This window comes from Mustela nivalis (assembly GCF_964662115.1).
Source record: "Mustela nivalis genome assembly, chromosome: 15".
NCBI classification, from domain to species: domain Eukaryota; kingdom Metazoa; phylum Chordata; class Mammalia; order Carnivora; family Mustelidae; genus Mustela; species Mustela nivalis.
In genome coordinates this window covers 77,658,194-77,683,230 of record NC_139034.1, presented here as the reverse complement: position 1 = coordinate 77,683,230, position 25,037 = coordinate 77,658,194, and the positions used below count along the sequence as shown (strand labels likewise).

The following is a 25,037-nucleotide window of genomic DNA, read 5'->3' as shown; positions in this document are numbered from 1 at the left end:
TTAACTCGGGAGTTTTTAACATAAATCAAATAGAATATACTAGCAGCTTCAGATTTTGCTTGGTTATCATTTATAATCTTTCATAAAGTCCAAACATGATCTTTTGTATCTCAAATGATATTTCCTGGCTTCTTCACCCAGGATGTCTGAAATAGGTAGTAACAATAGTAAATCAAGCTTCAATTTCTAGGTACCATCTTTATATTCAGTAAACTATTATTTTTTAAGTTGTTTTCCTTGCAGTGCAGAAGTTTAGATGGCCTTTCGGAATTCTCAAGATAGATAATTTAACCCATGTGTTGGGTGTTTTGTAGTCTACATTGTTGTGTTTCCATGTTATTTATCTGCCAGTATTGTGATGTCACATGAAGACTTGGCTCTTCTGATGTCAGGACTTGGGTGTAGTCTTAACACTGTAGCCCTGTTGTAACAAGAGTTGCTATTCTGAAAGCTGAATGCTGTAGACCACAGATAGTTACTCTCGTGTTTTTTTTTTCCCCCTGTGGCCAGAATCTCTACTCTTTTGATCTCTGTGGCTGTTAGATAAACCTTGCATAAAAATGCAGGAGAAAGGAGTAGCCTAGGTTTTTGCTTATCTATGGGGCCTAATAGGTAAACTCACCATAAGAACCAGAAATTTGGGGGTTAGGGGACTACATGGTATTCTCTAAAGATCTGCTTTTATTACATTATACAGATCTCCAGTAAGCAATTCACAGGTACTCAATCATTATAATTCACTCTAACTTCAAAATCTGTAGATAGAAAATGAAAACCATCTGTTGCCTTGTGAAATAAGGAAGAATTCAAAACAGATCTTAAAAGAGCAGTAACTTTTTTCTAGATGCATTTTATGGAGAGGAGGGGTTTTCCTGTGTTCATCATAGTGATTTTATGTAATTTACTTTTCATTTTTAGAAGGAAAATGCAAGAGTCAACTTAGTGTTCTGTCAGTGACATGCTTCCCTATTAGCCCTCACCAAAGGCACACAGAGGTAGTAGAGAGTTACTACGTTCATTCTGTAGTGGAGGGACCTGGATTCCTTCTGCATCCCAAATAATAACCCTGTTGACTGTGGGACTTCAGTGCGTGTTTAGCATCATGTCCTAGAGCCCTGCTTCAGAAGGTGTATGTCCCGCCCGATCAGGTCACCCTTTATGCATGTTCTCATTTGCATCTTTGGGTACCAGAGATGGGAGAATCCTATTAAGCAGTGCAAACTTGCTAGCCCTCTCTCTGGCAGAGTGGAAGTGGGCAGAAGTCAAGATTGACACAGCAATTTTGTGTTCCCCTGGGATTTGCTGTCAGCGAGCTGTTACCCACACATGCAAAAGGTTGTTTGAAGTGGGCTTATACATGTTTCCATAGCAGCAGTCATCTTAGTGATTTCTCTCATTTTGGGGCTTCTTTTCCCTTTTGCTTCTCTGTTCCTCACGGATGCAGGATTAAACAAACAGCATATTTAGGTCAAGGAAAGAGATGTTTGCTAATATAGATGCTAGGCTGAGCATTCTGGGAGAGTGATTTCTTGCAGCAGATGAACATTCTTTGTGCCTTCCAGCAGCATCTGCAGCAGGGTGGCTGTCTGGCACCATTTTTTCATTTTGGGCAGGTTCTGAGATTCAGAACAATCCTAAGCAAATCACGGGAGCCGGCAGTTTTCCAGTAACCACATGTAAATCGTCGGCTTGTTTGTTCTTGGGTATTAACAGGGAAGCAATCTACTGGAAAAACGGCACTTTAAAGATTTTGGTGCATCCGAGGTGTGTCATCTGGTTTTTGCACCACCCCTCCTGTTTGACACTCGGAGCCGGGATTTTTTTTTTTTTTTTTTTGTCAGGCAGTTGGGCAGGAGCAGATTCTAGTGCAACAGCTCAGAGCTTCCCTTCTGTTCTGGTGCCGGCAACTGCCTGTCGTGAAGATGGTTCAGTGGGAGCCTGCTCAGAAGAGCCAAGGAAGATGATGTGGAGATGGAGTAGAGATTGCTAGAAATCGGAACATCCACACCTTGGGGATGGGTTGCACTACTAGTGTCATTCTGTTTAAAGGCATCCGCACCGTTTTTGAAAGAAACTGTGCTTATATGTGCAAACAGCAAGGAGAGAATAATGCCCTTGACTATACAGCATGCCATTGGACAAAAGAAGATTCAGAACTATTGATCTCCTGTCTGGTAAATGCTGTCTTGCTTAATTAACAAGTACTTTGATGGTGTTAGAATAAACTTGTCTTTACTTATAAAGCAGATGTATTTATTTACTGCAGCATGCTTATATATTTCTAGCCTGGGTGCATAAATGGGTAATTAAGTGGCTTTAAGTTTAATTATGAGGTGCCTGTTTGTATGTGGGAGAATGCCATGCATTCACCAAAGCTTTAGTATGTACAGAGAGAGAGGAGCCAGAGTAAGCTAATTGATTACAGATTAGTTTTCTAAGTTAGCTTGATGAGCGTCTATGTTCTTACTATATAGTCTCAGAAATAATGTGTGGCAAAGTGTGTATTTCGGGTTTTCTATACTGAACCCTCTACCAGTGATAGTGAATTATTCAGTTCCTTTACCTCTTCGTCTTTTCCTTGGCGAAATTTTCTTGCTAATGGCTTGTGGTCAGTCCTCCCATCTGAGGGAGAAATTTAAAGGGAGCCTGAAAGAAAACTGTAATGGGCGTGAGAAAAATATTTATAGTTTTATTGTTTTAAGTCTGGCTATTTAAAATGTTTTTGGGCGAAGGCTCTCGAGACCGCAAGGAAGCTTAGCTAACACTTGTGTGTTCTTTGCTCCCCTTACGATGCTCAAGGAGGTGTCAGGTCGCAGCTGGGTGTGCCCGTCCCTGGCCTCACAAATACCGGGCTGGTGAGGAAGCTGCATATGGGTCTCCTCTTCCCTCAGGACGCCTTGCCATTTTCCCTTCTGTTCTTATCACAGCTTTTTGTCAAAACGAGTGAGAATAACACACGTGGGAGTTTCTGTGTGTGTCTGGCCAGCAGCCACTCGGTATGGTGAGGGCGATGTGTGTGGAAACCCCGAATCCATTCCTGGTCGTTAGGCTGCCCTCCGACAGGGCAAGGGGGTGCTGGCGGGCCACAGGCACGCTGGGATCAGATCAGGTCACCCCGGCCTTGCAGGAACCCAAGAGAGGATGCGTTTCATAGAGGGTCTTCTGTGAGATTAGCTTTCCGAACACTTGGGAGGAAGGGAAAAGAGCATCATTTGAGCACCAGATGCATTTTGGAAGGCAGTTTTATGTGTGGGTTTGGAACTTAAGTGGGGCTGTATTAACTGTTAAATATTTTAGACTCTAATGTATTTTGGAATAGGCTTTTGAGAACAACTGGTGTCAGATTGGAAGGACTAGCTCATTATGGAGTCTGCCCCGTTAGGTGTAATCCATAATGCTGACGGCCCCAGGACTGCCGCATCTCTCCCAGGCCGCCCGCTTCTGCTCCCTCAGGTCACACTGACTTGTCTCGGGTTAACCCATCTTTGAGAGACTCTGCTTGTTTTTCTTTCTATTTTGTTGCACGAGGGAGTCATAGCCTGCCGAGGGCTTCTTCGGCGCGCTGGAACTGGAGTTTGAGGTGCTCCTGTGGTTGGGTCAGGTGCCCGCTGCCCTTGCTGCGCGCATGTATGTGGCCGAGGCGCTGTGGGTGGAAGGTTGCCCCCTCTCCCTTCCACTGCTCTCCCTGCTTCTGTCCTTGACCCTTGACCCTTGACCCTTCCCTCACTCAGCAGACAGTGGCCCTTTGATGGTCACTCCTGTACTCAGAATCAGATCCAGAATCCTTCCTGTGGCCTCCAGGTCTATCCATAACCTGCCATCCCTGCCTCTTCGGGCCACCCTCGTTTGCTTCTCACTCTCTCCTCATTCCTCATCCCCCTGCTGTTCTCTCCTGCTGGACCCTCCAGCCAGGCATTACCTGGTGCACCTCTGGCCTGCTCCAGGGCTAGCTCCGGTTTCCCTAACCAGTGAGGCTTCTTTGACCCCCGGGATAATCTTGTTGACCCCCGGCACACCCTTCTCTGGGTCCCTGCCATAGTTTCTTCCTAACATTTATCTCCACCTGACGTACAGTTAGTCAAGTATAGTAATAGTAGTTAGTAGTATTACTTCTCATATTTACAGTAAGAAGAAGCTTTCTTTTTTAAAAAAAATTTTTAACTTTATTTTAAAATAATTTTAGACAATAAAATAGCAAAAATAGAACAGTGGTCGCGTATTTCCTTCACAGAGCTTTCCCTAATTTTAACAAATGACAGAACCATAAAGAATAAGCTTTCTGATGGCTGGGATTTTTGTCTGTTTTGTTTGCTGTTCTGCTCCAACAGCTAGAACAGTGTTTGATTTGTATTAAGTGCTCAGTTAATGGGTGAATTCCGATGAAATGGTTTTATGGTCCTGAACTTGAACTTCAAGAAGGTGTTGAGAATTTAGGTTACAATCACTTATCCCAAAACCAAAAGTCTTTTTTTAAACATATTTGTCATTCCCCCCCAAACAATAACTGGCTCGTTTTCAGTAATGTCCACTAGAGTTATACTTTTCAACCCTCTGTCCTGCACCTGTACCGAGAAGTTATATGGTCCAAGGCCAGACATCCCATGGATTTGCTGTGGTCATGACTGACAGTTGATACTGGGATCGTTGGATCCCAGACTAGTTCTTTTGAGACCTATCCCAGGGCACAGGCATTTCAGGACCTTCTCATCCTTTAGTTTGAGTGAGCCCAACACTTTCTTAAGGGAGCCCTGCCCGATGGTACTCCCATGAGCCCCCTCCACACAAAGGTAGGCTGACCTGCTCTTCAGGCAGCTGTGGGCCTGCCGACCATGGTTGGTTAGTAGGGTGGCTGCTAATTGTCCTTCCTCCAGCTCAGGTGGCTCCCAACCTGTGGCTCTCCTTTACCTGTCCCCAGGTCAGAGCGCTACTTCACCTGCTCCAAGGGCATAACCCCCAGCCTGGCGCCTCAGTGTGTGCTAAGTCTTGTTGAGGAAGAGGAGTGGTATCATGAGCATTAGGACTTGAGGCCACCCAGTCTTCGAGAGACACCTAAATAGCCCACATGTCTGTCCATGTGTCAGAAGCCCACGTGGGCGGACTGCCTCATTTTGGTGTCAGTGGAATTGCTGCTCCTCAGCTAAGCGTTGTGCTTTCCTCTTGGCCTCACGGAAGGGCATCATAGGAACATCCTTATGAAAGTGATGTCTGCCGTGAGGGTTTTGCTGAGGGCATCGCTCATTTGCTTTTGGATCAGCCAGCGGCACAGTGCGGGTGGTGTAGCGGTTAAGTGTGCGGATTCTGGGGCGCCCAGCTGGCCCAGTTGGTGGAGCATGCCGCTCTGGAGGGTTGTGACTTCGAGCCTCGTGTTGAGTGTAGGGATTACTTAAAAATAAGGTCTTAAAAACAAACACAGAGGGTCTTCCCTGGAATCATCCTGCCAGGCTTAAATCCCAGATCCACGACTTGCTAGCTGTGTGGCTTTGGGCAATTTACTTGACTGCTCTGTTCCTAAGTTTCATTATTAATGAGTAATGAAATGGATCTGCACTTAATGAAAAGCAGATAACAGCAATATTTTCCTCATAGGGTTACTGAATGAGTGAATACATCTAAAGACTTTAGGATAGTGTTTTGTATAGAAGTTAGTGCTAATTATTAGCTATTATCATAATTATTTCTATTTTTTTGGTGTTCTCTCTATGAGGGGCCCAGAAGTAAATTTCTTCTCTCCATACTCTGAATGGTTGTGCTTTTTTTGAGGAACTGCTTTGTATTTTATATACATTAAGATTCATGTAACTGATCCCAGCTCCCTCTTCAGTTGACTGTTAGAGAAGCTTCGATCCAAGCATGTGACCCAATCCTAACAGATATATAGGCTCTTTCAAAATTAATTTTTTAAAATTTATTGGGGAGAAAGAGGGAGAAAGTGGGGGGGAGGCCCAAGGGGGAGAGAGTCTCAAGCAGACTCCCTGCTGAACCCAGAGCCCTGTTGAGGGGGAGGGTCTTGACCTCACGACCCTGAGATCATAACCTGAGCAGAATCCAAGAGTGCGACTGTTAACTGACTGAGCCACCCAGATGCCATGTGATTTTTTTTTTTTATTGCCCTTAAACTTTGCTTCTTACTTTCCTATATTACTATTTTATCACCATCTGCTTTTTCTCATCTGCTTATTAAATAGTTTTTATCTTATTTTTTATATTATTATGTCATTTTAAATCCTTTTGCAACAAGGCAGAGTATGAATTAATAAGTTAATGGAGACCTTTATAGTGAAGAAAAAGTATTTTTAGGATCACTAAGGTTGGTTCTGAAGCCAAAATCAGATGTCTGTAGTGCAGACTTTAGCTTTGTAAGACTGCAGCTGTGGGATCTTGTACAGGAGGTTCTTTTTATATCTGGACGGCATGAATCAGCCCCATGGTGGGTAGGACACTGGCAAGTGGGCTTATCTGGCTTCTGGGCACTGACTGAATTTCAGCTGTACCACACTTAAATATTGACTAGTAATCCTACCACAACGGAGGGCAAGGCTGAGTTAGGATTGTCTCTATTTCCCAAGTATAGATTTTTCCTAACATCCTCTCTTTCTAAGTAATTGAATGTATTAGTTCAGCTCATTCCAGACACAACCGGAATGCTTCTGTGTGCTGAGCACTGGCATACGAGGAAGCTCAAGTCCCTATCTGGGAAGGGCCCACAGAACTCACAGGGCCTGTTGGGCAGGAAAGGGGGTCGGAAAGCACAGCTCAGCCCAGTCACCTTCCGTGAGGAGGGGCGGCAGGAGTGGACACTAAATCCCTTTTTTCCTAGTCTGTGAGGGTCTGTGATGGGTCCAGCCTTATTGACTAGGACTTGACCTGTTTTACTCAAGCTGGTAATCTAATACTCCCCTTTTTAACATGTTGGTGGAAAGACCGAGGAGCTGTGGTGTTATTGCGTACCCTGCTGTCTTTTTGCCCATTAGAACTAAAGTGGAAGAAGTTGCTCAGTCGTAGCCCTGACGGCCGCTGGGACCCTGTCAGCAGCCCCATAGAGAGTGGTCATGAAGGCAAACTGCTGGGAGTCACAAGGGGAGAAAACACACTTTCTGTCTTCCATTTCTTTGGTGACATGATGGGATAATAAGGGATAATTTTACCTATTATAAATTAACGTTTACTCTTTTTTTAAATCTCCTTAAAGCTGTGAAGTTTTTCATTTTTTTTTTAATTATAAGATTTGCTATACATCTTCAGTGTGTTTTCAGCCTCTATTACAGTACAGAATTTTATCAGACCACTGCATAAACAGTCGTCCCTAACAGAAAATACCTTTCGGCTCCGAAAATCCTCTGATTCATCACACGTGCACTGTGCAGAGAGAACGGAGTTGAGGGTGATAGGTTGTCTCGCTCCAAAGAGCCTGCAGTCCTGCTTGTGCATGGTTGTGTGTCTGGAGGTGGGGGGAAAAGGGGGGACATAAGTTGTGAATCTGTGACTAGTGATAAAAGAAAAAGTGTATAATATCTGTCAGCTTGAGGCAGTGGGGAAAGTATAGGCTGGATCTTGATGATTTTAGATGTGCCCGCATAACTTTTTCTTGCACTGTGAGAACAGTCTTGAGGTATAAGAAAGCAGAGACCTGCTTGGTGGCCTTCCAGAATATTCCTTTGGTTCTCAGTCTGATCACTGGACTGTGGCTTTGGATAGGATGTGTTTGCCATCTTATTTCTAATATCCTTCCTAATGATGCGCAGTGATTTTGTTTTTGTTGCCTGTTTGGATCATAGCAGTAAATTGGAGATGTTTTCAAGGAACAGTCAGTCTGCTCTGGTTCCTGGATCCATTTCCTGCATCCACGATTGCACTGCTCTGTTGATGCTGCTTTTTGTGAGTGAAGCCAGCGTGATTAGCGCGAAAGCGTATTGCACCTTTCCCCGATGGCTTATTAAAATTTACTATCTTATTAATATTTATTAAATTTTAAACAGGTAATTAACATTCATTGTAGAAGCTAAGCATGCTGATGTACTGAACATAGAGGTAACCACCGATTTAAACATTTTGAGGCAAAGCCTTTCAGAATTTCATCCATGTACAGCATGGTTCATAAAAAATACATAACTGTTCAGAGTTGCTGTGGACTAAATTGTGCCCCTTCCAAAATTCAAATGTCGAAGCCCTAATTCTCAGTGTGACCGCATCTAGAGATAAGGTCTTTAGGAAGTAATTAAGTTAAACAGAGTCATAAAGGTGGGGCCCTCATCCACAGGGTTGTGACCTTATAAGAAGAGTCAGAGATTCCTAACTCACTGCCATGTGAGCACACAGCATGAAGGCAACCTGTCTGTAGTAAGCCAGCATAAGGGTCTTCTCCAGGTACTGACCTTGCTGGTATCCTAAGCTTGGACTTCAGCTTCCAGAACTGTGAGAAAATAAATTTCTGTTGTTGAAGCCACCTGGTCTATGTTATTTTGTTAGGGCAACCCAATCTAATACATGGGTATAATAAGCATGTTGTTTTGTCCCATAGTCTATAACTAGCTTTAGATAATCTGCAATATATCCTGGATGTCTTTCCATGTTAATAAGTATACATTTATGTCTCAGTCCTAATGGTGTCATTTCATTGTGTGAATGTATCTTAGTTCATTTTGGACTGCTGTAATAATATACCATAGACTGGGTGTCTTACAAGTAAAAACATTTATTTCTCCAGTTCTGGAGGCTGGGAAGTCTAAAAGTCAGGCATCCACAGATTTGGTTTCTGGTAAGGGCCCGCTTCCTGGTTCCTTGAGAGCTGTCTTCTCACTGTCACCTCACATGGAGGAGGACCGTGGATATCTGTGAGGTTTCTTTTTTTTTTTAAAGATTTTATTTATTTATTTGACAGACAGAGATCACAAGTAGGCAGAGAGGCAGGCAGAGAGAGAAGGAAGCAGGCTCCCTGCTGAGCAGAGAGCCCGATGCGGGCCTCGATCCCAGGACCCTGAGATCATGACCTGAGCCGAAGGCAGCGGCTTAACCCACTGAGCCACCCAGGCGCCCTGTGAGGTTTCTTTTATAAGAGCACTATAATCTCTTACAGATTATAAAACAGCTTTATTTTATTTTATTTTTTAAAAGATTTATTTATTTATTTATTTGTTTGACAGACAGAGATCACACGTAGGCAGAGAGGCAGACAGAGAGAGGGAAGCAGGCTCCCCGCTGAGCAGAGAGCCCAATGCGGGGCTCGATCCCAGGACCCTGGGATCATGACCTGAGCCCAAGGCAGAGGCTTAACCCACTGAGCCACCCAGGCGCCCCATAAAACAGCTTTATGAGGGCTCCACTCTCATGACCTAATTACCTCCGAAAGGCCTCACCTCCACATACATGTGGAATTAGGTTTCACCATACTTGGTTTGAGGGGGCACAAACATTTACATTGTAGGAAGTGACATTTTGTTTAACCAGTACCCACTCACTGTTTTACTTCCCTGTTTTTTTTTTTTTTTTTTTTTTACTGTCTTGTGTTTTTTTCTATCCTTGCATATGTACTTTAAACGTTGGTCAAATTGTTTTCTTATCACAGATTTCTAGGCCTGGAATAGGTAGGTCACAGTATATTTGGTTTTTTAAAGGGTTTTGATAAATGTTTAGCCAAATTGGTCTCTAGAAAGGTTATTTTGATATTTTAAAACTTGGAAGACAAGAAAATTTATTTTCTCTCCTTGGGATTTCAAGCAGTCTGCCTTTCTTATTGCTCTTTATTAAGCCACTGATGGCGTTATCTATGAACAAAATAACATCGCCTTCGATTGCTGTATAGTTAGGCCAATAACATGGTTATACCAGGGTTCAAATTAGCACTAATTTTGTCTCAACTGCTGGAAACTGGCGTTCTTACATACCCCAGGGGAATTCTGAAATGTTCCATTGTGGGGGCTGGAATGTATTGTTCTGGGAGGTCTTCACCCTTTCAGAGTTGGTAGCTATTTCTTAGATATTAAAAGAGGAAAGCAGGAAAAATACTGAGTAGAAACAGATGAGTAAAGCTGTTGTTGCTTTGCACAAGTCTTTTTAGATATTCAAAGTAGCTGATTTACATTTCCTTCATACATTTAGTGAGAAGCAGCAACTCTTTTACTTTTTAAAAGTAACATTGTCTTTCATAGTTAGAATATATAATTATTAGAGAAAATTTAGAGACTACAGAGAGGAAAGAGGAGAAGAAAAATCAACTATAATCCCACAACCTAGAAATAATTACTACTTAACACGTACTGTGTGTGTCCTAGTATTTTTCTCTGCTTATGCAGTTATAAAAATGGTATGACATTTCATAAATAATTCCTGATGCCTTTTTTTTTTTTTTTTTAGAATTTTTAAAAAAGCAATCTCTATACCCAGCATGGGGCTCAAATTTAAACCCTGAGCTCAAGAGTCACATGCTGAAAGCACGTACCAACTGCATCAACTGGGCCAGCCAGGTGCCCTTTCTGATGCTTATTCCACTGATTTTCTTAGGACCATTTTCTTATGCCCATAATGTTCCACTAAAATACTAGTATGTGCTTAATATTCCATTGTACTGTATATTCTAGAATTTATTTAAATGCTTCTTTGTTATTAGTCACTTAGGTTATTATACATTAAATTTATAGAGGACATCTTTACCCAAAAATCTAATATTTTCAGAGGCTAGATTCATGAATGTGAACTTACTAAGGCAAGAATGAATTTTTAGGGGCGCCTGGGTGGCTCAGTGGGTTAAGCTGCTGCCTTTGGCTTGGGTCATGATCTCAGGGTCCTGGGATCGAGTCCCGCATCGGGCTTTCTGCTCAGCAGGGAGCCTGCTTCCCTCTCTCTCTCTGCCTGCCTTTCTGTCTACTGTGATCTCTGTCTGTCAAATAAACAAATAAAATCTTTAAAAAAAAAGAATGAATTTTTAGAAGTCCGTTTAAGGTATTTTTTTTTTATTGCTTAATGATTGATCGCATTTACATTCCAGCAGTAGTAAATATTTGTCTTGTTATTTTTGTTTTTGTTTTTTGTGGTTTTTTAAAAAAGATTTTATTTATTTGAAAAAGAGGGAGAGTGTGTGCTACGTGCGGGAAGGAGCAGAGGGAAAGGGACAAGCAGATTCCACGCTGAGTGTGGAGCCTGGCTCAGCGCTTGATCTCACAACCTTGAGATCATGACCCAGCAGAAATAAAGAGTTGGATGCTTAATCAACTGTGCCACCCAAGTGCCCCTAGTCTTGTTTTATAAATGATTGCTAGCGTCGTTCTTTACCAGTTTGAGAGGTAAAGATAGAACTTAAAAGCTCCAAATCCTTTGTCATATTTATTTCAAGTATTTCTACATTTTGTCATTTCCTTTTGATTACTTTCTTTATAGTACTTGTTTTACTAACACAAATTTAAATGTATATGGTAAGCATAATCGTCTTATACTCAATATACTCATCTTATACTCATCTCATACCCATTGCTTTTGTGCTCAGAAATTCTTGCTTATCTCAAATCAGATATTTACTGGTATTTTCTTCTGGAATTATTTGTTTGTTTACTATTTGGCTTTCTTGGTCCAAGGATCCTGTCACCTGTTTTTGTAAATAAAGTTTTATTGGCATAACCACACATACTTTTTCATTGTTGTCGATGACTCCTTTCCTAGTGTCATGGTTGAGCAGTTGTGACAGAAATCTGTAATAGTCAGTAGCTGGCTTAAAATGCTTATTAGCTGGTCCTTTACAGTTTGCTGACTCCTGGATACATGGTTTAGTTGAGGCCCTAATTTGATTCCCTCCTTACCTCCAACTCTCATTTTTCCCAGTCCTATTCGTTGGGTTCATTCATTCCTTACTCACTGATTTGTGATACTGCCTTTATTATATTTTATGTTCTTTTACATGTTAGCATTTATTTTGGTACCACCCTGTGTCCATTACAGAGGGAAAGTTCTTATCCAGCTGCCAGTTCAATTGCAATTTAATAACAATAGAAACAAGGGATTTAGAGAGAGAAACATAAATTCTACATTTTTAAGGTAGAATAAATAGACTGTCCTCTCTAAGTTGCTGAATTAAATAGTCTTATAAAGCATATATTAGTAAAGCTTCAGGAGTGAAGGGTTAAGGTTTGAATGTAGAATTAAGTGTATTTGTAAATCTCTTTCCTTGTGAACCAGCCTGTTCATAAAGCAGATCAGACTTGTCTTTGTAGGGACTCTCTGGTGCATTTTGATGAAAGAAAGATTCCAATGTAGCAGCTGCATCCTCAAGTAACCTTGATTTGAATCTACATATTTTCTATTTCCGGTCTTTGCTAACAAAATGAGTCCCAGCAAAATATAAGCAGAGATACTACTGGAGTTTCCAAAGCAAGTGTATTCGTGTCCATGGGAAATACATCTGTGTCTGAATAGATGGAGAATAGATTCTAGCTTTCCTGTTACATGTTACTTGAATTCTGAAGATAGTTTTCCTCCTTACCCCATTTTACGTGTGTGCAAAGGTTTGGGTATGTATATGGCTGTGTGTGATGTATCTGTGCTTGTGTATTTGTATATGCCTGTGTTTTTTTTTTTTTTTTTAAAGATTTTATTTATTTAGGGGTGCCTGGGTGGCTCAATGGGTTAAAGCCTCTGCCTTCAGCTCAGGTCGTGATCCCAGGGTCTTGGGATCAAGCCCGCATCGGGTTCTCTGCTCGGCGGAGAGCCTGCTTCTTCCTCTCTCTCTGCCTGCCTCTCTGCCTACTTGTGATCTCTGTCTTTCAAATAAATAAATAAAATCTTAAAAAAAAAAAAAGATTTTATTTATTTATTTGATAGAGAGCTCACAAGTAGGCGCAGAGGCAGGCAGAGAGAAAGGGGGAAGCAGGTTCCCTGCTGAGCAGAGAGCCTGATGCGGCGCTTGATCCCAGGACCCTGAGATCATGACCTGAGCTGAAGGCAGAGGCTTAACCCACTGAGCCACCCAAGCGCTCCGTCTGTGTGTATTTTTTTGTTACTACCATCCTGGGATACTGGATAAAGGAATACTTTACTTTTTTTCAAATGTCAGTGAACAATCAGAGGCTTTATCTGAGGGCACATTTCAATAAACATTGGTTTCTCTGCCAAGGAAACACCCGTATCCTAGGGACTGAGGTAGATGTGACCTGTGAGCTGAAGCGGAGGGAGGATGTGAGCTAGTAGCTGATGGGTTTCCTCTTCTCTCTGGAGTAGGTTTGGTCCGTGCAGAGTCTCTGTGATGAGAGTTTGCGTACAGAATGGTAAGATATAAGAGTTGGTGACAGTCCTGTGTAGCACGTAGTTTGCCTTGTGCACTTCTGATGTTCCTTGTGTGTTTTCTGGACGGATGAAGTAGGCGATGGCATCATCGAAGCCAGGGTTACACACTGCTCTTACTTCTCTCGGCGTCCTTGATGGTGGAAGAGCAGAGAGAACCCGGAAACCTTTCCTTGTTTCTTCCTTCCCCTGGAAAGAACTATTTCCTCTCCACAACACTTCTGACAACAATTGTGTGCTCCCCCCGGCCCCCCACATTAAACAATTTGGACACTAACTACCTAGAGTGAGTACAGACTCGGTTTTTTAGGACTGAGTGCCTGAAGACTGCCCCCCCCTCAGTTGCTGGTCTGAAGTCCCAGTTTGTCACCTCTGCATCCAGCTGGCCGGCTGTAAATCTGGGCTTCTCAGGATCCCTTCCTTAGGTTAGATAATTTGCTAGAAATGCTCACAGAACTGAGGGACATACTGGTTATCACCGATTAACTAAAAAGGAGATAACTGAGGAACAGTCAGATGGAAGTGATGCACAGGGCAACGTATGGTGAGAGGGGTGATGGGTGACGGGCCTCCATTCCTTCTCTGGGCCCATCACACTCCCAGCCCTGCCGTGTGTTCACGGACCAGATGCTCTCGGAACCTCTTCATTTAGGGTATTAATGGAGGCTCCATTATGTGGGCATGATTGATTAAATAATTGGTTATTGGTTATTGAACTCCACCTCCTGCCCTTCTCTCCCTCTGGGTCAGAGGGCTGGGCTAGAAGATCCAGCCCTTTTATCACTTGGTTGGATCCTCTGGCAACCAGCCTTCTGGAGTCACCTCATTAGCATAAAGTCAGATTAGGTTGAATGGGGCTTATTATGAGTAACAAAAGATAGTCCTTTGTCACTCTTGAAATTCCAAAAGTTTTAGAAGCTTTGTACCAGGGACAGGAGCAGAGAGACCAAATATGTATTTCTTTTTTTTTTTTTTTTTTTTTTTTAAAGATTTTATTTATTTATTTGAAAGACGGAGATCACAAGTAGGCAGAGAGGCAGGCAGAGAGAGAGAGAGAGGGAAGCAGGCTTCCTGCGGAGCAGGGAGCCCGATGCAGGGCTCGATCCCAGGACCCTGAGATCATGACCCGAGCCAAAGGCAGCAGCCCAAACCACTGAGCCACCCAGGTGCCCCCCAAATATGTATTTCTTTCTTTTTTTTTTTTTTAAAGATTTTATTTATTTATTTGACAGAGAGACATCACAAGTAGGCAGAGAGGCAGGCAGAGGGAGGGAGAGGCAGGCTCCTCACTGAGCAGAGAGCCCGATGGGGGGTTTGATCCCAGGACCCAGAGATCATGACCCGAGCCAAAGGCAGAGGCCTAACCCACTGAGCCACCCAGGTGCCCCCAAATAAGTATTTCTTAATTTGTTATGCCTCCTCTTCTTTTCTTTAATTTTCAAACATTCAGTGGATGTCTGGGAATACAGTCTCTGCTCCAAGAGAGCTGGTAGGAGCTCCTAAGCAGGATGCAGGCTGTGATGGGCAGAAGCATCCCTACCACGTGAAGATCTCTGAGGCATGCCTGGGACAGAGTCAGGGAATGCTCCTGGTGGAGGTGATGTCTAACCTGAATCTTGAAGGAAGAGAAGAACGTACTAGGTGGAGGGGTAGGAGAGGGACATACCGACCAAGGAAGCCCAAGGAAGCCAAATCCGGGGAGGGAGAGCCGAGACCTCCCTAGAGCCGCTAGTAATTCCATAAGGCTGGAGGTGCATTATGGAGCTGGAGGACAACTGTGGGGGTACGTTGGTGACCAGTGGGCTAGAGAGGTAAGCAGGGATCAGATCCTGACGGGTCTTTGGGAACTGTATTCCAAATTGGAGGGGAGCCGTTTACTGAAAGTTTTAGACAAGGAAAGACATGGTCAGATCAATGTTTTAGCAAGATCACTCAGATTGCAGAGTGAATGATGGGTTGGAGAAGGGAGGCAGGGTCTGAAGATGGGAACACTGATGAGGCGGGTCCTTGAAGCAGAGTGACAAGTGATGTTGGCCTCGTTAAGGTAGATGGTAGTAGAGATGGAGAAAAGTATCTGGATTTAAGAGATAATTAAATCTAGATGAGAGGGGGAGTCAGGGGGCCGGGTCAGGAGTGTTCAGATGTTTGCCTTGGGCACCTCTGGGCCATCTACTGAGGGGAGAACCATTTTGAGGGAATGAGTCTGAGGGCGTTGGGATGGAGAGGAGGATTTCGGTTTGGGGTGTGAGGTTAGACACGTCAGAATGGAGACATCTGTAGATCAGTGGGCCATGACTGTGGAGGCTGGAGGTAGCATTGTGGGTTCCAGCAAGGGAAGGATGGCATGGGAATGGGTGAGGTGCCCTGGTGAGAGGGCCCAGGGAAATGCAAAGGACAAGGAGCTGGAATAGCTCTCCTAAGTTGAGTGGTGGGGGTGGGGGTGGACGATAGCCTGGTTTGCATTTGGAAACAGAGGTAATAGCCCTAGCTTGAGGAACTTGGCCTTCAGGTGGACCTGCATGTGCCTGTTGCTTCCCATGCCCCGACAGCATCATCTTTATTATTGACAGAGACATGTAGGAGACATGCGCAGTGTCCTTCTTTGCACAGCAGGGTTTCAAGTTAAGTATCCCCTCAGCTATTCGGAAGGGGCTTATACAGTGGATTGGGAAGACAGTGGGTCACTGACTAAAGCCACCCCCCGCCCCACCCCGGTTGGAAGAGCTGACACTGAGTGTTCCCTGCTTATCAGCCATGCTTCTAAGCTCTTTATGTCTGTTGACTTATTTACTCCCTAGGATAACCCAAGAAGTAGATACTCTTGTTACCTTTATTTTACGGTTGGGGAAATGGAACCAAGAGAAGGGTAAATATTGTCTAAAGTCACATAGCGAGTAGCACAGCCTGGATTCAGACCAGTCACTTCGTTCCAGAGCCCTGTGTTCCTCACCGTGAACCAGAGCGTCTTGCCTTTCAGTGTAACAAACGTAACTGTTCAGGCGAAGCCATGATGGGATATGGGAAAGTTCTCAGAGATGAAAGAGCCCCTCGGCGGGAGGGGAGTGAGAAGAAGAGGAGGCAAAGATGAACAGGGAGCCCGGGCTAGCTTGGGACACAAAAGTAAACATTAGTGAAAAAAGGGCTAGATTCCACCAGAGTCAAAGGGTGATGTGAACCAGTGACCAGGGTCGATCAGGAATGGTGAAGGGTTCTGAGCCGACCGTGAAGAATGAACACAACCCCAACGGGGTCAGGGTCTAGGCAGGGCTGGGGTGGATCTGCATCCGTCCGAAGGGAACAGCCGTTCAGAGGTGTGCAGGGAAGGGAGAGAAGCTCCGAGCTGGGTGTGCGATGAGGTGGCCAGTTCCTGAAGAGCTGCCTTGTGTGCCCAGCCCCGCTGCGTTCCGTCTGGAAGCCCGTGGAGCCGTTGCTGGGTATTTTAGACCATCCTCATGTCAGAGTGGGGTCAGAGTCAGAAAGGAAGAGGAGGGAAGTCGGGGGCCAGGAGTGAAAGTTCTGAGGCCTCAGGCAAACCCTGTGATTGAAAGGGATGGGGGAGAGGGTTAGACTGGAGCTATCTTTTATGGAGCTAGAATTCGCTCGGCCGTTGCGTGCTGGAAGTGGGTGAGGGAGCAGGAATAACACCCGGTCTCCTGACTTGGATGGTGGTGATGCCATTAATCTAACGCAGGCCCCGCAGGGGCGGGGGCAGGTTTCAATGCAGCTGGTGTGCGAGCTGAGACAGGAGAGATCAGGAGTTCACTTTGCGTCTTGCTGAGTTTCCATTGCCTGTGGAACCTTCAGGTGAAAGACAGATCCAACTTTCGGAGGGCCCCGAAGTGCTGCAGGGTAGAACCCCTCTCTAAGAAAATGAATAGAAAATTACAAATAACAAGTTAGGTGCAGGACCTTGAGTGGGACCCCTGCCTGCCAGTGAGGGTCCTGAAGCTTAAGCCTTGTTAACCTCTGCAGAGCCAGCTCCTGCTTCATGGCAGATGTCTAAGGCTCCCTGAGGTCCCCTTCCCTGTCCCTGTCTTCCTCTATGTCAGGCAGTCCCCAGTTCTTCTCTCTAAGCCGTAGGCTGGTCGTCCCATTAAAGTTAATCCAGGGTTTACCCTAATGTGGTGTTTAGGAAGATCTGTGCTGTGCCTTCTGATTTTTCTGCAGAAAATGTACCTGCTTCTCCTGTCTTCCTATCACAAAGAGACAGAAAGAAAAAGCCACAAAGTGCTTTTATTAGACAAGGGTTTGGATTTATTATCCCTCTTCATGACAGAAAGAGGATAACAGTATGAAAATATATTCTACTTGGATTATCAACAGGAGTTTGGAAGCCGCGGAGACAATGACCTGTTAACACTTCCAGCTTTTCCTGCAAAGAAAGGGTTTTGGGGAACTGTTTTACCTGTAGTCTTTTACTTAGAATAAAACCTTTAAAACAAGTTTATGTGGTTTTCTAATAGGGATTGAAAGTGGTTTCATAATAGCAAGTAAATGTACAGCACAAGACAGCACATTTAGACAATTCTCCCAATAATACTTACAAAATGAGTTAGGAAGCAGTAAGATGGGCATGGAGAGCAGAACCCTAGATTCATTGTTTAGTCTGCGTCTTCGATTAAACTCCAGCTGAAAAAAGCCTTTCCTTGCAGGGAGGTGGTTGCCAACACTGCCACGGACAAGGTTATATTTGGGCAAAATGTTGTCCGCCCTTGTCCTGCTGTGCATAGCCTGTGGAACCCCCGTGACAGCCCTCATCCTTGCGGTGGCCTCTTGCCCACCCCTAACTCAGTGTTCCAGAATCCACCCCACTTCCTTTTTCTGTCAGTCTCTGTGTGTGAATGATCTCAGCTAGATGTTGGGCTCTTATCTGATTAAAACATTCACACGTGGTATAAATAGCTAACAATTACATCTGCCAGAGGTATTTGCATTTCGGAGGGGAGTTTGCTAACTGAGGGTGGCACTGAGGTGACGATGGAAGATTCGGGAGCAGCTTGTCATTTATTTCCAAACTGTGGAGTGAATGGGAGTTGGATGCCAGTGAGTCTCGGAGTTTGGGCTTTTGTTTTGATTATAGAAGGAGGGTATCTTCAGCTCATTTTTCTTTCTTTCCCAAGTAGGCGAGTTTTTTGTGTATAGTTATCTAAGAGCAGATTTAATTAATTTATTTATTTAAATTTTTAAATTTCTTTTCAGCGTAACAGTATTCATTGTTTTTGCAGTGCTCCATGCAATCTGTGCCCTCTCTAATACCCACCACCTGGTTCCCCCAACCTCCCACCCCCCGCCCCTTCAAAACCCTCAGATTGTTTTTAAATGTTTAATTGGGGAGGGCACGATTTTTAGTGGGGGCCGATTTTGCTGTGTGTTGCCACTGGCAAGCCCTCCAGTTCCTCTCCCAAGCTCCCAGAAAGATCAGCTTGGGCACCGAGCATCTCCCTTTGGAAAAGATTGGCTCCTGTTCCTGTGCACTGAGAATATCTGCAGATTTCATCACGGGCCTTGTAAAGAAATAGCACTGAGACGTTACTTTCTCATTCAAGTCCATGACCTGCTCCTGCTCTGGGTCTGTGTTTAGAACTGAGTGCTACATCTTAAGGAGGACATATCAGGGCAGGAGAAAATCCAGAGAGGGATTAGTAAAAGGACCAGTACATATTTATAACAAAGTTGGTAGGTAGCCTCTTCTATGTGTGTTCCCTCCCAGAGCCTTCAGTCAGACCGGGTCATCCTGCTTTTATAAATCGGAGACGGGTGTGGGGGGGTTGGGTGGAATGGGGATCAAAGACGGGCAGAAGAGCCCTGAACGTTTTAGCCAGACCTGGAGAGCGGTCATCATTGTCTGGTTTTTGGCTTCTCTTTTCCACCAACCAGAGCAGGATTTCACCAGTGCTTCTCTGCCAAATTGATAAACGCATTTTCACTTTCACCCTTAGAATTCAGCCACCTTTTAGCATGGCTGTTGTGGAACAGAAGGACGCAGGCTGCTTGTGACCGGTGTTGTAGAATAAGCAGAAACTCTGATGGTTTCTGCAGATGCGTGTTTATCAAACATGCTGGGCACTGTCCAGAGGCCGAGCAGGCAGTAGTGCTCTTAATTTTGAAAACAACCTCTAGCTGCATCAGAACATTCAAACCTTTTTCATTTTTTATAATTTCTAATCAACCTCTGTTAAGAAAGAAAGAAAGGAAGGAAGGAAGGAAGGAAGGAAGGAAGGTAAAGAAACACATTGAGGATAAGCTTTAAGACTGCTTATGTTGTCTGAAGTGCATCCCCAGACATGTACTTGGCTGGGCCCAGGCAATTAGGAAAGCCACACAGTCTTGAAACAAGCAAGAGAGTTCATCACGTAAGAATTCCTTCTATTGGGAAATGAATTTTTTAAAAACCCTTAAAGCTATTTTTGCTTTTCTTATTAAAAAATGTTGTTTTGTCATCCTCTCTTTGGCCACCTTCTCGCATATGTGTGTGTTTATGTGTGTGTGTTCATAAGCTGCTCCTACAAACCTTGTTCCAGGCCACATACCCACCCTCTGAGTCTGTGAACAACAAGAGTCATGAGTTGGAAAGATTGTCGAAGGAACTCAGGGAATTGCCACATTAGGTTTTTCAGAGAGTACTTAGGCCATTTATTTCCAAAATATACAATATAAGAGCTTCTAATGCCAAACTCTGAGTTTGAGGTAGGTCTTCTTATCACAAAAGTGAAAGGGGGAGTTGATGCATGTCTTTCTTTGACTTCCTATCTACCCTGTTTGTTATCTGTGGTTAGATGATTTATGTCGGAAAACTGTGATTCCAAGACTGCTTCCCCTTCCCCTCTCTCTTCGCTTCCCTCGCACTCCCTCTTCACCCTCCAGGGACCTGGTGGCCGTCTTTCTCCACCACCCACTCACTGCGTGTTTGAGATGATAAACTAATTTTACTAAGAGCCCTGAACATTAATCTGGTGGCTTAGGTTCATGAGCAAATACAAATGGTTTTGGATTGTCCAGCATGATGGACAGCCGGCCCCATCGCCTCTCCCCATTTACTCTTTGTAAGTAACAGAGAGTAGTCTGAATGATCTAAAGGAGTTGTGTGCCCCGAGTTTTACCTGGATTATTAGCAGCCCTGGAACTTCCCTTCTGAGGGTGGTGTTACTGTATTGGGTAAGAGAGAGACTGGGAAGAGCCCATTTGGAAGGGGTTAGGGAGGTCAGTCTAGAAGGAGGCAGTGCTGACCGCGACCGTGTTCTCTGAATCACACATCTCCCTCCTTTATGGATTTTACCAAGTCTCTTGGGTTGGAAACTCTGAAATATTTTGGCAGCTGGGCTTGGGATTCTGCCTGCGTGATTCAGATGGAAACCGAGGCCAGGAGTGCTGTAAGTGCATTCGAGGTTAAAAAGGGCCTTCAAGCTCTCATCACATAATCGGTGACAGGCTTTTTCCATTTGTCTGTCTGCCAGGACAAATGATCAGCTCTTAGTTGATACCCTGAGGGGGAGCACACTGGAACCAAGGTGGGGCGGTTCCTGCCTTCACGGGCTTCTGCTTCATTTAGTGAGATGAGACTTGTATGCCGAGGTGTGTGCATGCCCTGGCCTCGCCACACCCTGGGTGGCTTTTCTCTCCATCCTGTGTGACACGTCCCCTCACCCTTGCCCCGTGGCTCCACCATCCACCTAAGTCCCGTGTTAGCTGTTCTCCTCTGTGACTCACTCCCAGGAGGTTAGCTGTGTGTGAAGGAAAAGCAGAGTTTATCAGGGTGGGCACCTCCCGGGTGTTTCTGGTGTGCAGCACACCTTGGAAAAGCAGCCCGGCATCTGCCTCCCAGCCTGAGAGACTCCTCCCGGCTTTTTGCAAAGAGGATTGTGGGGATTTAGCAGGGCTTTGTGGTGTTAGCAGAGGGTGGGCTGGGTGGCCACCACACCCAGGCGGAGTGAAGCCCCGTCTAACAGTGAGGTTGGAAAGTAGCGTGCTTCTCACACGGACGGATGTCTTTTCTGTGATGTAACGAAGAAACACGGAAAGTATTCCAGACAGCTCAGGACTTGACACTGTGTCCCGCTGAGCTATAGGTCCGCAAAGCACAGGGACAGGGAGAGCGCATTCCTTGGAGGCTGAGTGTGGCCAACGGTGGGAAACAGTGTAAGGGCAGAGCTGTGGGCCGGGTGAGTGGAGGGCTGAGGGGTGACGGAGGGTGTCAGAGGAGTGGAAGCTGCCTGTGTAACAAGTCAGGAGTGTGGAATCATCTCTGGGGGCCTCAGCCGAGTGTTGCAGTCTGTTCCCTAAGTTACCCAGACATGTGGCATCTCAGACAGCATGCGCAGAACCCCTTAGAGAAGGCTTTATTGATCCCAGATTGGTTAACATCTTCTTCTTTCCTTCTAGTGTAATTCGGTTGCCAGTTGCTTTCTGGATTGATTCCATTGTGAGCTTTGTGTATGCTGGGCACTCAACAGGTTCCCCTGATCTCCTTTCTCTTAGCCTATGTGATGACATATATGATGAACCCCTGTAATGTTCTCACTTGAAACAGTACTCTGGCATTAGCTTTATATGAATGAATGATGTTAGTATAATGTCCACAGATAAAGGTCCCCCTGGGAAAAGATGTTTTGTCATGGTTGGACTTGGTGTCCTTGATGGTGACCTGCACATTGTCTCCCCATGGTAAATGACCATTGCCCATCTAGCAGATAGACTTCTAACAGCATGATTCAGATTCTAGTGACTTTTTTTTTTCTATGCATACATTTCTTTAGAACACTCTAGGTCATTTACACAGTTTCCTCTTGGTATAGAGGTAGCAGCCATACCTTACTAACTTCTTACCATTTTATACTTGCTTATGATTTAAAGTGAACAGAAACATGAAACAGTGTTTAATATTGTTGGGCTTCTAGAATATACTATTCTAAAACATAATAAAGATATATTTTTGACACTTAAGACTCAGTTACCGTGTATAAGGTCTGGGTTTTTGCTAAGCATGTTCCTGGTTTTTTCCCAGAAGTCATGCAAAAGAAGGCATGAAGAGAACAGGGAACAGGAACTACCACTTGATATATAGAAATTGGGCACACAGTTGGGAGGAAGGAACAAAGATCATTAATTGACCTTGATAAGGGACAGAGTTGTCAGTAGTCAGTATTTATATGAGTGTGTGTGTGTGTGTGTATAAAATACACACATGCATATATGATTATAAGTAACCTAATTATGATTGTATGAATATACCGAACTCTTGGGAAACAGGTTTTCTTGTTGCAGAAGGAGGTCTGTCCATTTGAGAAGTAATTCCTCTGAGAGAATTGGTATAGGTTTCTTAGTCTCAGCACTTCCAACATTTGGGGCTGGATAATTCATTGCTGTAGGGGCTGACTTGGGCATTGTAGGGTATTAGGAGAATCCCTGGCCGGTACTGACTGGATTCCAGTATCAAAGCCCTTTTCCACAAGGCGTGAGAACCAAAAATGCCTCTGGATTCTCTTGCGTGGCCTCTACAGGAGGGTGAAATTGCCTGCCTTTAAGAACCACTAGATTAGAATACCTGATGCTTTGGGTTCAGTCTGTAGTTCGAAGGGTAAGTGCTCCAAACATGACCGGGATCGGCAGAAACAGGTGCCTGTCTATATCAGAGTTTCCATCTAGGAGATGGTATGAGCACCCCAGCTTTTCTCGAGACTCAAGCCAACAGCCCTTCACCTGCCTTGGACATCTCATTTTGGATGTCTCTGAAGTAAATGAAGTCTGGCTCATTGATTTTTCTATTTAACTTAAGTTTGAAGCACCAATCCAATTTTTTAAAATTTTAATTTTAATTTTTAAATTATTATTATTTTTTTTAAAGATTTTTAAATTTATTTGACAGATCACAAGTAGGCAGAGAGGCAGGCAGAGAGAGGGGGGAGGCAGGCTACCTGCTGAGCAAAGAGCCCGATGTGGGGCTCCATCCCAGGACTCTGGGATCATTACCTGAGCCGATGGCAGAGGCTTTAATCCACTAATCCACTGATCCACCCAGGTACCCCTGAATTTTTATTTTTTTAGAGAGGCGAGAGAGAGAGTGTGAGAGTGGGTGGGGAGGGGCTGAGGGAGAGGGAGAGAAAGAATCTTAATCAGGCTCCACGCTGAGCATGGAGCCCATCATGGGGCTCAGTCCCACAACTCTGAGATCACGACCTGAGACACAATCAAGAGTCGGATGCTTAATCGACGGAGCCAGCCAGGAACCCCAGCACCAATCCAATTTTTAATTTTTTTTTTTTTTTTTTTTTAGTTTTATGTTTATAGGAGCTCTGTGTCAGAAAGGGGACAAAGACCAAATACATATTTCTTATTTTAAATAACAGTATCACAGTTGACTCCCTGGGCTTCAAACAAGGAACCCTTGTAAGAAAACATTCGTAAAGGTCAAAGGATCCTGGCACATTACTAGAATCTCATTCAGTCATCAATAACTATCTAGTCCATCAGCATGTCATATGAAATGTCTCCCAGGATGAGGCCACTCAGGTTTGCAGGCCTCTATTCTTGTTACGTTCCAAAAGCAGGAGTGGTGTCAGCAATATATGGCTTCCCCCTTTCCAGCATCTGAACTCAAGAACGGCCAGATGGAAAAGGTGTACAGAGTGAGATTATGAGGAAGGACAAGCTACGGGGAAAGGGGCACGGAGCTTCCATGCTGTTTTCCAGCCTGCCGTGCTCTACACTTCTTCACATGTTCACCAGCCTGAAAGCTTCCTTAATTTTACTTTCAGAGCCAACACAAACCCGCCTTCTCAAGGAGTGAGGCGATCACCCATGCAGACCTATGAGCATTTGTTTGCTTCCCTCCTAGGTTCCCAAGTGCCTGGTACTCAGATCATGATAGAGCTGTTTCAGATCTGTGCAGAAATGAGGAAAATGTAGTGAGCTCCTAAAGATTAAAAAATTTTTTTTATACATGTTTTTTTTTTTTATTTTAGAGAGAGAGAGGGAGAGAGAGAGGGCATGAGTGTGGGAAGGGGCAAAGGGAAAGGCAGAGAGAGGGAGAAAGAGGGTCTCAAGCAGACTCCCCACCAAGTGTGGAGCCCCGTGCAGGGCTCTCTCTCAGGACCCTGAGATCATGACCTCAGCTGAAACCAAGAGTTGGACACTCAAGCAACTAAGATACCCAGGTACCCCAAGATTTAAAAGCTTTAAAAAAAAATTCTAAGATTGTGGGACACCTGGGTGGCTCAGTCGGTTAAGCAGCTGCCTTTGGCTCAGGTCATGGTCTCAGGGTCCTGGGATTAGGCCCTGCACTGGGTCCGCTGCTCGGTGGAAAGCCTGCTTCTCCCTCTCCTTCCGGCTGTGCTCTCTCTCGCTGTCACTGTCTCTGTCTCTCTCTTTCTCAAATAAATAAATACAATCTTTAAAAAAAAATTCTAAGATTGCCATTTCTAGTTTCAAGTATGTTTGTGTGTGTATTTTAAATAGCTCTTCTGGAAGCATTGGTAGCGATCACAGTTATTTGGGTTTTGTATTTTAGTATTTGTTAACCTGGCACAACAGATACTGGAAATCTGTGACAGTGCCCTGATAAAAATAAAATTGACAATATATGTGAAACTTCTTTGACAAAGTTGTGAATTAAGGGTGGCAAAAAAGGTATCTTCTCATTTTGCAGCTTGATGATATTAAGGAATATTGCTGAAAGTAATACCACACTTTTTTTTGCTTTGAGGTAAAAGCAGTCGACTCCCCTGCAGTTTTGACATAAGCAAATTCCATGTATTATTCATCTAATTCTAACTACAGTG

At 44.3% G+C, this 25,037-nt stretch overlaps 1 protein-coding gene across 16 annotated transcripts in view; it reads left to right on the top strand.

Moving 5' to 3' along the window:
• Positions 1–1,855: 1,855 nt before the first annotated feature.
• The window catches only part of DOCK9 (dedicator of cytokinesis 9), a 211,915-nt gene continuing 188,733 nt past the window's right edge, over positions 1,856–25,037 (top strand). For 6 of the 16 annotated variants that reach the window (XM_082700796.1, XM_082700795.1, XM_082700811.1 and 3 more), the window contains exon 1: positions 1,877–2,174. In XM_082700796.1, coding sequence (XP_082556922.1) covers positions 2,016–2,174 — 159 coding nt within the window. In that variant the 5' untranslated portion in view covers positions 1,877–2,015. Of the gene's footprint in view, positions 2,175–25,037 lie in introns of all 16 variants that reach the window. The other 10 variants (XR_014303301.1, XR_014303302.1, XM_082700803.1 and 7 more) reach the window with 4 other exon arrangements.